This window comes from Poecilia formosa, unplaced genomic scaffold (genome assembly GCF_000485575.1).
Source record: "Poecilia formosa unplaced genomic scaffold, Poecilia_formosa-5.1.2 Scaffold63, whole genome shotgun sequence".
NCBI classification, from domain to species: domain Eukaryota; kingdom Metazoa; phylum Chordata; class Actinopteri; order Cyprinodontiformes; family Poeciliidae; genus Poecilia; species Poecilia formosa.
In genome coordinates, this window is record NW_006800002.1 from 2,064,499 (window position 1) to 2,081,395 (window position 16,897).

The 16,897-nt window shown below is 39.1% G+C and overlaps 2 protein-coding genes across 2 annotated transcripts; one reads left to right on the top strand and one right to left on the bottom strand.

Moving 5' to 3' along the window:
- The first annotated feature begins 2,372 nt into the window (after nt 1-2,372).
- LOC103139656 (lens fiber membrane intrinsic protein-like) lies at nt 2,373-7,485 on the top strand. The gene is made up of 5 exons (XM_007554401.2): nt 2,373-2,515; nt 3,022-3,210; nt 6,850-6,999; nt 7,090-7,224; nt 7,295-7,485. Exons 2-5 carry the CDS (start codon nt 3,036-3,038, stop codon nt 7,354-7,356), a joined length of 522 nt encoding a protein of 173 aa, XP_007554463.1. The 5' UTR covers nt 2,373-2,515; nt 3,022-3,035; the 3' UTR covers nt 7,357-7,485.
- A 795-nt stretch (nt 7,486-8,280) lies between these two features.
- On the bottom strand, nt 8,281-15,232 carry LOC103139657 (heat shock cognate 71 kDa protein-like). The gene is made up of 9 exons (XM_007554403.2): nt 15,073-15,232; nt 13,271-13,480; nt 12,958-13,163; nt 12,437-12,589; nt 10,918-11,473; nt 10,644-10,846; nt 10,362-10,560; nt 10,022-10,254; nt 8,281-8,716 (listed from the first exon to the last, which is right to left on the bottom strand). The coding sequence occupies exons 2-9, from the start codon at nt 13,473-13,475 to the stop codon at nt 8,558-8,560; spliced, it is 1,914 nt and encodes a 637-aa protein (XP_007554465.1). The 5' UTR covers nt 13,476-13,480; nt 15,073-15,232; the 3' UTR covers nt 8,281-8,557.
- Nucleotides 15,233-16,897: the final 1,665 nt, after the last annotated feature.

Below are 16,897 nucleotides of genomic sequence, written 5' to 3' on the forward strand. Positions count from 1 at the left end.
TCTCCCACTTGAATCTTAATTTTTCTTGCTCTACCAAAAAGAAAGTTACGACATAGAACCTGTCTGACAGGGTAAAAGATTTCAAAAAGCTCAACATCCTGCGCCGAGTGAAAGAACATAATAAAACACATGAGAAACAAAATCACTGACCTCTATTCGTCACTTAAGACTTTTGAAGCACAGTAAGAGCAGCAACACGCAAAAAATAGAGAAAACACCAACAGCCAAAAACATTTCCTCCTAAAATTACATCGACGATTAATTTAGCAAAACTCAGAACAACAAATGAGGCACTTACAGGTCATGCTTGCCTCAGTGTTCATGATTCATGAATTCCACTTGGTGGAAAAGAAGACAATAAGTCTCACATTTACCCACAAAACATCTTGACGACCCCCAAGACTCCAGGGGTAAAAAACATTCTCTCCCTGGAACACTCAGACTAAAAAGTCACACTCAGACTTTTTAGTCTGAGTGTGATTTGTAAAGACGGAGAGATAAATAAATCCGCGATCGTCACAAACCATGCATGCATTTTAAGTTCCTTCTCAGGATATACCCATGATTATCACAATACCATCCACACTGCTCAATTACAGTGAAATCTCTCCAGAGCTCAACCCAAGCATGAAATGGAGCTCAATCAGATCCGACAGACGATCCGTCTTCATTATGCTGTACGGTAAACTCTTACCGTGTTCTGACAATTAAATGTGTCGTGTTGTTTTAGCATGAAAACCTTTGAAGTTCAAGCAATGTCATTTTCATATTTGTGCAATCTCTAAACAGGTGAACGTTCAGCAGAGTGTACAGCATTGAAAAGTAACTGGAAAGCGCCACCTAGTGGTGATGTGGGGACTTTTATTTTCAAGGTGGTCTCATTGTGTAGATGGGGGAAAAAAACTAAGGGAAACGCAGAACTCGACAACTTGCTTCAAAGCTCCTGCTTTACAGTGTTGCCTTGGCAACCGTAGTTAAATCAATGTAGTCCAAAGCTGCTGTGCCGAACTACACAACCTCCATTATGGTGCGTTCAATACATCTAATGACAGCAATTTATTTCTATCTCCCACAGCTTGTTTCCTTCAAACAGACCAAAAAGTATTTTCTCTACTTTAACTTAAGAAAAAACAATTAAATGCACTTGCTGCTTGTTTCATTTTAAAGAAAAATTTGCGAAACTATTTTAAAATTGCCTCTACTTTGTCAAGTCACAACCACAACATTAGGGTTTTTCTGAGATTTTATGTCACAGATCAGCACAAATCACAAGATAATACATAGTTTTAAACTTTGTGAGTTAAAAAAAAGTCAAAGTGCAGTTTCCAGCAAAAGAACAAAGAAATTAGTTCTGAATCCATAAGTAGAAAATACATGTGTAACTTATTGTGTTTTTTTCTGATTCCAAGTCAAACAGGAGAAAAAACAAATATGTGGAAGACTTTATCAAGGCCAAATGTGACCCAAATTGTACTTTCATGCATATGTGCAATACATGTTTTGTATTTGCACATGGGAAACAAATGTGAGAAAGTTTCAGAAATGTGAATATTTCCACATTTGTGCAACAGTGTGATAATGCAGATGCTTTGGAAAAACTAATAAAATAATATATATATTTTTTAAAATTCTACAATAATAATAAATCTGAACAAAAAGCCCTGAATCACCGTCCCTTCGTTTTACTCACCACACTGTTCCGCCAAGTCATTCGCATTCAATGTTGGTCATACACGTTTCTTTTTTTATATATCTATATCTATATATATATAGATATAGATATATATATATATAAATGTCTGAGCAATTTTTCATCTGCAATTAAACGCATTTCATTTCTCCGGGACGGCTGAGTGGCAATTAAAAGGCGGCTTCTCGAAAATACAGCACTTAACGCATAATAAATCAAAGATAGCAGCAATTTGTCTTTCAGTTTTCATTAAGAGTCGCGGAGAAATGAACAGGAACAGCACGGTGAGTGCACTTCCTCTAATGTATTCACCATTTAAACCTTAATGTCCGAGGGAAGAAATTATGGTTTGGAATTTATGCAAATTGCGCAGTTTCAATTAATAATAATCTGGACCGGGTGGTCTGGCGCAGACAAATAATTACCAAGAAGGGATTTGAAAACATATTTAAAAAAAAAAAACAAAAAAAAAAAATGACTGAACTCTGCTGTATTACTACGGGTTTTGTCTTTGCACCGGCCTGGGCCTGTTGCAGGTCACGGGTTTACTCGGTGGGGTTTGAAAGAAAAGCCCCCCGTCATCAGTATTAACTGGGGCGCTTTGGGAGTTTTGTATTTTCAGCAGATTCCCCCTTAAACACAGAACTCATCCGCTGTGATTGGTTGCGGCTCCGCAGTGCCCCATTGTCCCGCCGATCCGTTTGTTCGCTCGGTTTCCTGCACACAAACAAAACTTTCCTGCCATCCCGGGCTGCTTTGTGCTGTGACAACCTGGAATATTGGATTCCCTCAACTATTTCCCGAGGAAAAGAACAAAACGCAAGGGTATGCAGTCGAGTCCTTTCCAAATCTGCATTTTTGAAAGTTATTTTCTAATGTACGTTTTGAATTGAATTGTGATTTTTTTTTGGGGGGGGGGATAAAATGCTGGAAAGGTCCACTTTGCATAAAATATTCCAAGAAGATGTCATGTTTTTATGGATGCTCTACTGAATCTAAGCAAGCAAGAATATTCTTTTGGCTCATTTTGCCTCCTGTTTGGTATTCCTGGAAAGCCTCCTGATTTATTCAGAGTCAAACATGTTTAACATCACTCTGACGGTGTCAAAGGTCAACGAGGTATTAGATCAAACCGGCCTGCTTCTTCATGTGGAATAAGGGCTGATACTTCTGGAATTATTTCCCCCCCCCAAGTTCCCTCATGCATCTTCTCCCGGTTTCTTCCATATTTCTGAGTTGTCGCGCCGAAGGCTCACGGTAATTGGTGAAGCAGCGCCGTCCGGATCCGTTTCAAGCCCTGACCTGCCCTTTCCTCTTCTTCTCCCTCTCAGTATATTTTAGCAGGATGTACAGCTTCATGGGAGGCGGGTTGTTCTGTGCCGGAGTCGGGAACATACTCCTCATCGTTTCTACAGCAACCGACTACTGGATGCAGTACCGCCACTCCAGTAACTACATGCACCAGGGCCTGTGGCGGTACTGTGTGCCTGGGAAGTGCATGACGCACACTGACAGCATCGGTGAGACTCGCTCCACGCTGGCTGGGGTTCGTTGTGTGTTTTAGTGTCTGACTGTGTGTCGCATCAGGTTTGTTTGCTTTCCAGTGAACAGTGAAAGGCCAAGGCGCGTCATGAATCAGATGGAAAAACTTTTGAAGTCTCTTTGTTTCAGAAAGATGTAAAATCGGTGGACCAAGCTTCTTCTGATTGCTACTCTACCTTGTTGAACCGATAGAACCGACAGTCATCCACATGTCCATAAGCTTATTGTGATACAGGACGGTGTACTGTAAAACAATAAGTAAGTAGATGCAGCATTGAAGCTACAGTCCATAAAACAGGAAACTCTGAATGATTACATTGTGAGATAAAAATAGGAAAAAATGTTAGAAAAAAGAAAAATCTGTAAATATAAAATCAAAGACAGTAATGATTAGGACTGTAACGAACGATTATCTCAGTAATAGATTAGTCAGATCAGGGCCGTGCAGAGACCACTAAAGGGGCAGGTGCTCAAAAAAAAGGCACATCTAACCACATTCTAGGACATAATATTAACTAAGCCACAGCTTTCAGAGTTTAATAAACAATGATAAATTACTAAATTGTGAGATATGCAATCAAAGCTAAGGAAAATATCTATATAGAGCATACAACTTTGCTATTTTATTAGTAATTTCTTTCTGCAGGTCTATTTTGTTGTAGGAAAGTATTGCAATAATCAAACCTGCAATTTAGCAAGATATGTAAATCAGAGCTACACCACCAGACATATTTTGTCTTTACAGAATTACACTATTAAAAATATAAACAAGGGCACAATGTAACCATTTAGTGGACTGTAACCTATAAAACAAAGAGCTGCATGTTTGCTACACTTGCAGTGGAGATGAAGATGGTCCATTCAGGTAAGCAGAGCTGCATCAAACTTTAATGTGGAACTGCAGAAAAAAGAAGAAAAAAAAGAGCTAATATTTAATTGTTAATGCATGTCAACATGAGAAAAGCCTACTGAGTTTTGCTTAAAAAACTTTTTTTAAAATTAAAATCGCACATTTTTGTCTCATGAAGTGAAAAAATTATTTGCAAAACAAACTTATTTGCGCTGTCATAAATCTTTTCTTGCTATTCTAAGTTTTTGTTTGTGACTCAAAGTTTTGCTTGTGATTCTCACATGACGTCGTGGGCAGGGCCCAAAATCGCAACAAAAGATTTCTGATGTGTGCAAATAAAAGTTTGTTTTGCAAATAACTTTTTAAGTTTATGAATGAGTCATTTAATTTAAAAATAAGTCTTTTAAACAAAACGTTTTGTTAAAAAAAATAAATCATTACAATTCCAAACGTTTTGATTACAATTTTTTTATTTAATTGAGGTTAGGTTTTTTTTTTCATTGAATAACTGGGAGAATTTTTTTTTTAACTTTATACTCTGTGAACCAGACCCTAAACTTACTTAAAGTCTGGATTGAGTTTTTTCCCCTTCATTAATGACACACTTTTATTACATACATTATATGGTAATTCAAGGTGAGTTATTTTTAATTCTAAACGAATATCCTTGTTGGACTATTATTTAAGTGCTATTCTCCTTCAAGATACATTTACCTAACACTAGAATAAATACAATGTACATTAAGCAGCAAAGGAAATTAGAAGATCGGACATTTATCCATTATGGAGATGATCGGTTTTGTACGGGCGATGTCCCTATTGCATAAGCGATACTGAGGAATGACTGATATCATTAACGATACAGGGAAGAAGCTTTTAGTTATCTAGCTTTGCTAGCAAAGTCGTTAGCTAGCAGCTAGCTAACAGCACAACAACAACAGCCTAATGTCTGTATGATAAAACTACTGAATAGATAGATAAGAACAGTTTTTCCTCACCTGTCTGTCTCCTCCCGCTCAGTAGTTCTTCAGAGAAAGGCAGACGCAGAGGCCTGTCAGTGTCTGTTGTATTTCATTACCTCTCTGCTTAAACCGCTACTCGAACGATACGTTCAACGTTTTCCGTCATCTGACAAGCAGCAAGTCTACTCCACTTTATCCACCAAAAACGTTTTTTTTTTTTAATTCACCAATTAAAAAAAAATTGGTGAATTAATCTAGATCGTTCTGTAATCTAGAACGTTCGCTACGTTCAGCTCTCACTGCGCGAGAGGCAATTTTGCGTCGAGCGTCACGGGCAAAAGGTCAAAGGTAACAAGGGTTTATTATGTTGTACAAAAAGGGCACTTAGGGGCAAGGAGCTAAAGGGGCAGGTGCTCAAGCACCCCCAGCTCCCTCCCCCCTGCACGTGCCTGAGTCAGATGATCATTCGGACAGCTGATCGATTAATCAGATTCTAAGAGTTGGCACATTTTGCTGATTTTTTTATTTTTATTTTACCACGTTTTTAATACAATATTTGTAATGCATTGAAAATATTTTTAAAAATTCAGTTACTGTAAAAAAACAAAACAAACATTTTTAAATAAAAAAATGAACTTTTTTGGCTGAAATTCAATAATATAGCAGTCCTTTAGTTTGTGCACGCTGATTCATTTGTAGATTATTCGACTATTTTTTGGATTAACAGATTAATAATTACATAGCAAAAGATACTTAAGGGATTTTTTATTTTTTTTTGTAGAACTTGAACCAGATGAAGCTAACACTATATTCTATGACTTCAGGAGTTCTGTGTAGAACATGTTTACAAAGGTGTTTTTTTCATTTTATTTTTATCTTAAGCGCAAAATGCATATGTTTTTTTTATACAGTTTTGGCCTAATTTTTGGTCTGACTGTGTTGTTCTTTCTGCAAATGGCCTATTTTTGAGTCTGTACACGCCAGTCAATGATTAATTGATTACTTAATTAGTTGACGATTGTTTCAGCAATCGATTGTTCATGATTAATCGCTTCAGCCCTAATAATGACATCAAAAGACTGAAAAAAAAAGTTTTCTGCCAAAGTTTTCTGTACCTACAATCATCACATTGTGAAACAAAGTTCATTAAGGGGAAAAAACAACTTTGAAAACAATAAAGACACACACACAAAAAAATAGATTTTCAAATAATAAGTCAATTGAAAAACAAACACAAAAAGCACAGTGAATACAGAACCCTCCACAGATCAGCAGCTCACAGGCCATCATGGATTACATTGTGAGATAAAATTTCAGTGTTACAAAGAACAATAAAGATAGAACATTCAGTTCAAGGTGATGTAGCAGATAGAATGACCTAAGACAGCGGTGTCAAACTCCAGTCCTCAGGGCTGCTGTCCTGCAGTTTTTAGATGTACCACAGGTACAAAACACTGGAATAAAATGATTTAATTATCTCCTTCTTGTTCTCCTAGAGCCTTGCTAACAACCTAATTATTCTATTCAGGTGTGGTGCAGTTGAGCAGTGGCCCTCCAGGACTGGAGTTTGATACCTGTGACCTAAGACTTAAGAAAACTAAGCTTTTGATATTAGCCCGTTTTACTTTGACTGAGTAAATGTTTTTCACCTGCACCACTGCGCGCCTCGGATCATTCTCGTGGCCGCTTCCTCTTTCCCCACGGTGACCTTTTGACCCCGAGAAGCACGTAAAGCTTTCCTGTCATGTAGCAGAGAACACGAAACTCTGTCCGCTTTCTCCAGAAACATCTCTCTCATCCCACAGCGTACTGGGACGCCACTCGGGCCTTCATGATCCTCTCCCTGCTGGCTTGTTTCATCGGCATCGTGATCGGCATTATGGCCTTCATCCACTACTCTTCCTTCGACGGGTTTGACAAGACGTTTGCAGCCGGGATCCTCTTCTTCATCTCCTGTAAGTTATTCGCTAATAACCACACGATGCTCTGTTTCTCTCCGTTTGTGCCGAACTGAAGGTGGTAACTGCTGAATATCCGTCACACAGGCTTCTTCGTGCTGTTGGCCATGGCCGTCTACACGGGAGTGACGGTCAACTACTACGGGAAACGCTATGGCAGCTGGCGATTCTCCTGGTCCTACATTATGGGCTGGGTGGCGGTGGTGCTCACCTTTTTCTCAGGTGCAAACCTTAACATTTTTTGTACACGCATGGATATATTTCACTCGTTTTAATCGAGCGTTCTTTCTAGGTATCTTCTACATGTGTGCCTACCGGATGCACGAATGCCCAAGGAACTCCAACTCGCGCTGAAGCGCTTCAGAATCTGTAAGCGATACCACATGGCTGAAAAGAACCAGAGTTGATGTGAATCTTCCAAACAACTTCCCGTAACTTGTCACGTTCAACGATAAGCAAAAATAAAGGAGAAAAAAGTGTTCAGTTTGTCTCATTTTTTAAATGTCTGTACTGATCATTTCATTGCTTTTCATCTGGATCGTGGCTGAAGGATCTCAGGACCAGTATGGAAAATGAATTGCAGCGCTAATTTCTCAACCATTGGTGTCTAATCAAATCAATATGATTCACTGATTATACATGACTATTAAAACTGCCATTTATTTTAATTTTGTTTAATTTTATAGATTTTTAGTGCTTTCCTTCCATTTGTATGGACAATCTTTTTCTATTAAACGGGGGGAACCATTTTCCTCTACAAATTCTCCAACTGGTGGTGTTCCTCCAGGATTCACCTTGGAACCACTTTCATTTGAGCTACATATGCTTCCTTTGGGTTGAATATTTTGGTGAATATTTCATTTGATTATCATGAAAAATAACTGTTAAATGTTTGTAACTGCCATTGAACACCAATGACTGTACAGTGGTTAAGATCTACTCTGAATTGCACTACAAAGATGCATTTTTTTAGTGCAGTTTCTACTTAAGTGTTGAAACTCATTGAGCCTTTTTACAGTTAAGTCATAATGATTTAGCCTCTTTGAAATTAGCACCTCTTAGCACTATCGCGGTAACATCAAAATATGGAGCCATTTTGATTTGTAGAAATAGCGAGTGTAAACTCTTGGTTGTTTTTGTTCCTTTTAACTTGTTTCAAAGGAAACATAATAGACCAACGTTTAAAGTTACATCACAGAATTTCCAGTTATAGTTATTGAAATACTAGAAAGTTGGACATTTTAAAGAGACCAGAAGACTTGCAAGAAGTAAACTGAGTCCAAAGTTATTTATTATTTATTTATTCTTCTTTTGGTGAAGAACTATGCAACAGATACAACTCCATCTCAAAAGTAAGCAACAGAAATACATTGATAAGGCAACATAAACATTAACCATTTTAACTAAGAAACTCACAGAGAGTTAAAAAAAAAAAACAATGTCCAGTGGACAGTAATTATTTGTTTACTCTTCAGAACATGCATTTGAAATATGAATAAGGCCATCTGTGACATTGAACATAAAGAAAGAACATCTGTTGAGGCTGCAGTGCAGCTTAGTCGACCTCCTCTATGGTGGGGCCTGAGCCCCCTCCTGTTCGGGTCGCACCAGCTCCTGGCATCTGTCCTTCACTCTGGTACAGCTTGGTCATAATCGGGTTGCACAACTTCTCAAGCTCCTTCTGCTGGTGCTCAAACTCCTCTTTCTCTGCAGTCTAAAAAAAACAACAAAGAAACAAACAAACAATGTTAAATATAATTTTCTACCATTTTCTGGGTGAAATAAAGCTGAGAAGTGCCAGGATATTTTCAATTCAGTAATTCTTAAATTAAACCTTTTCCTAAAATAATTTGGGTTTTTCTTTATACTGTGGGAAAAATGCAACATAAAATTCAACAGATGCATGTACAAAACTGCAGAGAATCATTTTCACCCACTCTAAACAATTTATTAATTTGTGTGCACAGCTGGCCCGTTACCACATGGACGTTGCTATGTCGACAGACAGAGATAATGACCAACAAACTCCATCTTTGCTGTTTTAGATTATTGAATAACAGAAAATGGGAACCATATTTGGATTGATTTTTTTTTTTTACAACACGACAATAGGTATAATCACCAGCAGAAAAACATATTGACATATACGGACGGATGAGAACAAGTCTGAGAACACGGAGGATCTGCGTCGGGTTGTTTTGCAGCAAGGAACCGGAAGAGAATAAACCTTCTATTTTTAATCAATATTGATTAAAAATAGACTTGAAAGTAGGGTGGAGAAATATTCCAGTGGGGCTGTGACCAGAAAATGGTTTTTCACGGTGATCAGTTGGCCAATTGGATATTGATCCAGTAAACAGAGTCCCACTGCAGCTTTATGCCTCTTATTAGCAGACATAAATTTAGTTGAACACTTAAGGCTGTTACAATAACAAATTTTAATGGACGATAAATTGCCCCAGATATTCTATTACCATGTTGAGACCATTTTCAACTACTTTAACAATAATAATGACATATTAATCCAAGAATATCCATTCAAAGATAAAAAAAAAGTCATTTCTGAAGAACACTTAACTCAATAATCATTCAGCTTAGACAGGGAAAACAGGTAAAAGTGGCAGGTAGTGCAAGCTACCTACTTTGTAATGGGTGTTGAATGTTTACAGAGTTTCTCAAAATGGCAGCTTTTCAGCAATACAAAAGGGGAACATCTCTAACAATCCATGTCCAAATGGAAATTATGGTGTTCATTTGAATTTGTCCAGCGATTAATTGATTGTGAACTTATGAGCTCTGCAGCCCAACTCAAAGCTGTCTCAAAATGTCATGTGAGATCCGCAAATACAAGAGCATCTAGTAGCAGTACCAGCCTGCAGGAATCTTCATGCAGAAATGCTATGACCTGTATACAATCAATGAGTGAGAAGTAGCTCATTTCACAATGAAAACAGAGTTAATGCCTCTTCAATCTATATGTCTTACAAAACTATTGAAACTACTTCTCTCAAACTCGAACCTGATTTTTGTCGAGCCAGCTGATGACCTCATTGCATTTGTCCAGGATCTTCTTCTTGTCCGACTCGCTGATCTTGTCCTTCAGCTTCTCGTCCTCTATGGTGGACCTAATGTTGAAGGTGTAGGACTCCAGGCTGTTCTTGGCCACCACCTTTTCTCGCTGCAAGTCGTCTTCGGCCCTGTACGTCTCCGCTTCGTGAACCATGCGCTCGATATCCTCTTTGCTCAAGCGACCTTGGAGAGCAAGGAAGGGAGAAGCAAAATGGGTTATGATGAAAAGCTACGATAAAAACTGACGGCCGGGGTTTAGCTTTTCAATAAATTCAAAAGAGTTTTGCTACCTTTGTCATTTGTGATGGTGATTTTGTTCTCCTTCCCAGTGCTCTTGTCGACGGCGGAGACGTTCATGATGCCGTTAGCGTCGATATCGAACGTCACCTCAATCTGAGGGACCCCGCGAGGAGCTGGCGGTATTCCCGTCAGCTCAAATTTCCCGAGGAGATTGTTATCTTTGGTCATGGCCCTTTCGCCCTCAAACACCTATGAAGACGACAGCTAAGGTCAACTCAACTGGAACTCATTTCATCTTTTGGAAGACGACCGTAAATAGACGGCTGCCTTGCCTGAATGAGCACGCCGGGCTGGTTGTCGGAGTAAGTTGTGAAGGTCTGGGTCTGTTTGGTGGGGATGGTGGTGTTCCTCTTGATCAGCACGGTCATGACTCCGCCTGCTGTCTCGATGCCCAGAGACAAGGGCGTGACGTCCAACAGAAGCAGGTCCTGAACATTCTCAGATTTGTCTCCGCACAAGATGGCCGCCTGGACAGCTGCGAAACAAACATTTAGAGTCTTCGTCTTGAAATTACGGCGTCATTTAAAAGGTGTATAGTGAGCATACCTGCACCGTACGCCACCGCCTCGTCAGGGTTGATGCTCTTGTTGAGTTCCTTCCCATTAAAGAAGTCCTGCAGGAGCTTCTGGATCTTTGGGATGCGGGTCGAGCCTCCCACCAAGACGATCTCGTGGATCTGAGCCTTGTCCATCTTGGCGTCTCGGAGAGACTTCTCCACGGGCTCCAGCGTTCCGCGGAACAGGTCCGCGTTCAGCTCCTCGAAGCGCGCCCTGGTGATGGACGTGTAGAAGTCGATGCCCTCGTACAGGGAGTCGATCTCGATGCTGGCCTGCGTGCTGGAAGACAGCGTGCGCTTGGCCCGCTCGCAGGCCGTGCGCAGGCGACGCACTGCCCTCTTGTTGTCGCTGATGTCCTTCTTGTACTTGCGCTTGAACTCGGAGATGAAATGGTTCACCATGCGGTTGTCGAAGTCCTCACCGCCCAGGTGGGTGTCGCCCGCCGTGGCCTTCACCTCGAAGATGCCGTCCTCAATGGTCAAGATGGAGACGTCGAAAGTGCCGCCGCCCAGGTCGAAGATGAGGACGTTCTTCTCGCATCCGACCTGAAATGAAAAGAGGCATTTTTATCTGTTGTTCTAATGTCTGAACCACTTTATCAACTTTTGAAACTGTTGGTAGTTTTGAATCCAGGAAAAAAAAAGGGGATTACAAGATCATCCCCATGTACGTATCAATGCATCTGTTTGAAACTTTTGATGTTTACTAAACTCAGAAAGGTGCATCAAAGTGTTTTGATGCATTAAATGAAAATGAAAGAGAAATTTTAAAAAATTAAGCAGAGAGCTTTAAAGCTGAACTAGGAAGTCCTGAGAAAACCGTGGAGTTAACCTGACATTTTTAACCATCACACCTTACCGTCCCCTTCAACACGGTGGAGCCTAGGACAGTTTTCCTGTCATGTTAATCAGTCAATCAAGTTTATTTGTGTAGCACGTTTCAGCAACAAGGCAGTTCAAAGTGCTTTTCATCACAAAGGCACAAAAATATTAAGTCCTAAAAATAACATACAGACGCCTGTAATGTCAGGTTGTTTCTCCACAATTGCCACAGCAATCTTGACATGCACTGTGTGGGAGACGTGTGTGAGCAGCACGCACATGAGCATGATTCACAGTGCCTAGACCTTTCCTACTCAATCTGACTGGTTGCTGCTGATCAGGAGCAATGCATTTCTGCAGATGGTAATAGGACCACTGGGGGGAGCCAGAAAAGCTTGATCTTTCTCACAGATTATCTGTCTCATATTATTCTGTCAGTACAAAGTGACAGTTTTAGCAAATGTGTAATAACAACCTTTTTTTTTTTTTATAAAAGTTACCTACTGCAGCTTTAAAACATAGGATGAACGACTATAATTGGGACTCAATTTTCCTCTTCTGTTTACAAAAGCAACAATTTCAATTATATCTAAATCCCTTAAGGGGAAAAAAAATTCAAAAGTCAAAGGAAGAATTTGTCTGTGAATTGCAAAGAAGTGCTTAGAATTGTTTTTTTTTTCTTTTTACCTTTTTGTCCAAACCGTAAGCAATGGCAGCAGCTGTTGGCTCGTTAATGATACGCAGAACATTGAGCCCAGAAATGGTCCCAGCATCTTTGGTGGCCTGGCGCTGAGAGTCATTGAAGTAGGCAGGTACAGTCACCACGGCATTTGTTATAGTCTGAACCAAAAAAACAAAAGCAAAAATAAAAAAAAATAAATAAAAAAAAAGCAGAGAATATATTTTCATATTTTAACGAGATATTTTGTAAATCAATTTGTTCTTTATTGAAGTTTTAAACTGAACTGTTTGTATAAATTCAAACAGGTGTACAAACACATTTTTATCAGGTAAAATTCTTAAGATGAATATTGTCATATTTTTACAGCATCATTTTTGTCTTGGAGATACTAAGGAAGCATTCTGACTCAAAACATACAAGGTTCCTCCCTTTGCAATACAAAATGCATCTCAAACACTTTGCAAATGATGAATATATGCCAAAAGTTGTACAGCGGCATACTAAAAGTTTGAGTAGACTTGTGTACCTTGCCAAGGTATGCCTCAGCAATCTCCTTCATCTTCAGCAGCACCATGGAGGAGATCTCCTCCGGGTAGAAGGTCTTCGTCTCCCCTTTGTACTCCACTTTCACTTTGGGCCTCGAGCTATCATTGATGATGGTGAAGGGCCAGTGTTTCATGTCTGATTGGACAACGCTATCGTCAAAACGACGCCCAATAAGCCGCTTTGCATCTGAGGAAACAGCAGAGAAACTGTCAGTGAGCTTTGTTACTACCTCCCTAATCAGGTCAGTATTCATACTTTTTTATTTTCTCTTTAAAAACAAGCAAAAGTCGTACCAAAAACGGTGTTGTTGGGATTGAGGGCCACCTGGTTCTTGGCTGCATCTCCAATCAGCCTCTCTGTGTCAGTAAAGGCCACATAACTGGGCGTGGTCCGGTTTCCCTGGTCATTAGCAATGATCTCAACTTTCCCGTGCTGAAACACTCCCACACAAGAGTAGGTAGTGCCCAGGTCAATGCCTACAGCTGGTCCCTTGGACATGGTCTCTAAAAGAGGAAGAGTAGTTATTAATCATTAAACAGACAGTAAAGCACCAATCAGCATGTCACAGATGACCCCGGATCTCTTTAAGTCCCTGTGAAGAGTTGTGATGAAGTGTACGGAGCAACAAAGCTATTAACAGACTCTGAGCACATCATTCATGAGGGAAGGGGAAAAATCTAGAGCACCTGTTAAAAGGCCATTAGTCAGTCAGAGGCCTAACAACAGGACTTTATTGTGACAACACAGATCTCTTCCAGGAACAATGTTCACTACATCCTAACTGACAAAAGAAAAAAGGTTTTCTACAGACTTCATGGGTTTAAGTCAGACCCAGAACACCAAGAATAATAATATAATGGAAAGCAAGCTGTAACTTCACTACATGATCACTACAAATAACCAAGAATATTTTAAGTGTTTGGGTCGTAGACTGAACACATATAAAGTTAAATATCAACCTGTTTCAAGAGTTGAGTGGAGTAGTCTCGCTCCTGATTTATTAGAAGCTGATTTAACTTACAGACAACCTAATGAAGGGATTTCCAGAACTTAAAATAGACCTAATGACCAGATTGTAGCAAAGCCCTAAACAGTTTGCTATAAATGGGAACATGAATTATAAAATGTCAGGCTATGAATGAGCTACAACCTCAATTTTTTTCTACATCAGGCTGCAATGAGATTAACTGTATCTGTGCCATTTGTTTCAGTAGCTCTGCTGTTGCCATGCTGCTTGTGTTCAGCTTGAGTTTTCTTGTCTGTAAAGAAAGAGCATTATTTGTTAAGGCATTAAAAATAAAGGTGCTCTCATACAAGTTAATGTTTCTTAGAAAATCTGAATCCTCAGTAAATTTCACTGTCAAAAACCTAAGCATCTTAGCATCAAAACACAAACAATTCCATTTACTTTTAGGTAAATAAATCGAATTAAAAGGGATTTGATTATCATTACTTGATTCAGAACTTTAAATATAAAGATTGAGCATCTCGTTTGCTTGAGCAGACAAAAATCTGGAATAGAGCATTTATACAAAGATTTTACCATTTAAAACCTGATGTTGATCCAGCTTATCCAGGTTATAATTCGGTTTGACAGCAAGGGGTAGCCTAATGCTACCTTAAAAATCTGCATGCTTTTGCACCCCAAATTATCCGAAGCAGGTTAAGTGAGAGCTGGGGCGGTGTATCCTTAAAGAGTGCTAGGAACTTTCTGGAATTTTCCCCTTAATTTAAGACGTTAAAGAATATTAAAGAAAAGCGTATGGAAGTGGAGTTCAAGGGCCCAAAAACTGTTGAGTTAACCGATGTGAATAACAATAAGTACAGATAAAATGCAACAAGATCATTTCTGACATGTTGCTGGGTGACTTTAATTATGTCCAAAAAGTATAGTTGGACCATTGTAACACAACAAATGGCAATGTAAGAATGGGGAACAGTAAAACTGTAAAACATGTCAAACAGTCGTTAGTTTGAAACGTTGCTCGAACGTTAAAGCCTCAAAATCTACTATTTCACGGTTTGTTTGTTCTTCCTCACTACTTAAAAAATATACAAATAAACAAATTAATAAGACTAGTAAAACGTCAAATACCTTCGTTGAATCAGCAGACTTGGTTCTTCTCGAATTACAGCGGTTGTAACCGATACTCTTGATGAACTTCTCCGTTCAGTAAACCTGGATGAGGACAGTTGTGATTTCTCCGGTTGTCTTGGTGATCTGCTTCTCTGCGCGTGTGCTTGCTGCTGCTGCAGGGGCCGCGCCTCCTCATAAACACTGGCACGCGGAATTCTCTAGAACACAGGAGGAAGCTAGCCAATCATCTGCCGTCATACTTCCCACCTCCTAAAAAAACGACCAATTAGAGAGGTTTACACACCAAATGCTACAAGGAAGAAATGTGTTTCGAATAATGGAGGTTTCTAGTAATGACTAGCAATACTGAAAAAGGAAAGATCCAGTAGCAGCCACAGACTTCTTGTTCATCCACCTACGTTTCAGAGTATTATGTTTTCCTGGGTGTGCAATTTTTTTTAACACAAAACCTGAACGTTTTTAGATTCTATTTACAATGGGTAGAAAAATTATTTATTATCCAGTTTGTAGTGTTGCACTTTTTGTCCAACTACATCTGCAAACTACATCTAAAAACTTCTGTACTGTAATGGGATTTAATGTGATACACCAACTGTGGAAGCTCATTTATTATACACAAGAAGAAAAAGTTATATTTATGCCAAACAATACTTAAATACTAAAGGAAATTCATTTGAAACATGAAAAACAAGAGGAACACCTTCAGAAATGAACATATTTATTAAAACAGGAACATATTCTTTATTTTGTAGGTTAAGTAGGTGATAGCAGGTGCCTGCAGAAGAGCAACAGGAAGAGTAGTTATGAATCAGTAAACAAAAATTGTTTACTGTACATATGGCCTCCAGCTATCTGACCACATGGGGGCAGAACAAGGTAATTTCAAAGGTCAAAGACATTCACTTAATGCATAGATGAACATCCTGCTTGGGGATCGTATAGATAAAAAATGAACTGTTGAAAATAGTGATCAGCAAACCTGTTACTAGAATAAAAAAAAAGGAAATGATTGAATATATAACACGCAATTAATTCGGAAGCAAAAGGTGGAGCGATAAATATAAATTACAAAGTGATAGAAAAACAGAGAAAGGATTGTATGATACAGTTGTGCTCATAAATATACAAACCTTGACACAATTCAGATTTTTTGTTTTGGCCATTTTTCCGAGAACATGGATGATAACACAAAAACATTCTTCTACACATAGTTATTGGGTGACGCCATTTATTGTCTATAATCTGTGCTTATTCATTTTAAATCATGTTGACACCAGAAACTTTCCAAACCCTGATCAAAACTTCACATACCCCAGTCCTTAATATTGTGTATTGCCCCTCTGAACATCAGCATGGAGTCTTGTGGTAGATGTGGATGAGGCTCTTTATTTTCTCTGATGGTTAAGTTGTCTGTTCTTCTTGGCAAAAAGCCTGTGGTTCCTGTAAATTCCTGGGCTGCCTTGAATGACCTGCATGTTTGTTCCAGAAATGTTTATGCTTGTCTCTGTGCTTCCTGGTGAACTGTAAGCAGAATATTTTGTGGCACTTTTAAAGTAATATCTTTCTTCTGGTGACTCAATCTTGCAGTCTATTTTTCTTCAAGTGCCTTCTTATCTCTCAAGAAACTTCTCTATTTTCAGAGAACTGTGGCTGTTTTATAGATGAAGTTATTTGTGGACTGTTTCTTTGCGTTCCTAACAATTTTTCTGAACTTTCCGGTGGTTTATCTACCTCTGGTTTCACTCTATGAAGCACCAAAGCAACCCCAAACTGTCCCACTGCTATGAACATGAGTGTGTTTCTGTATAATGCTATGTTTCCA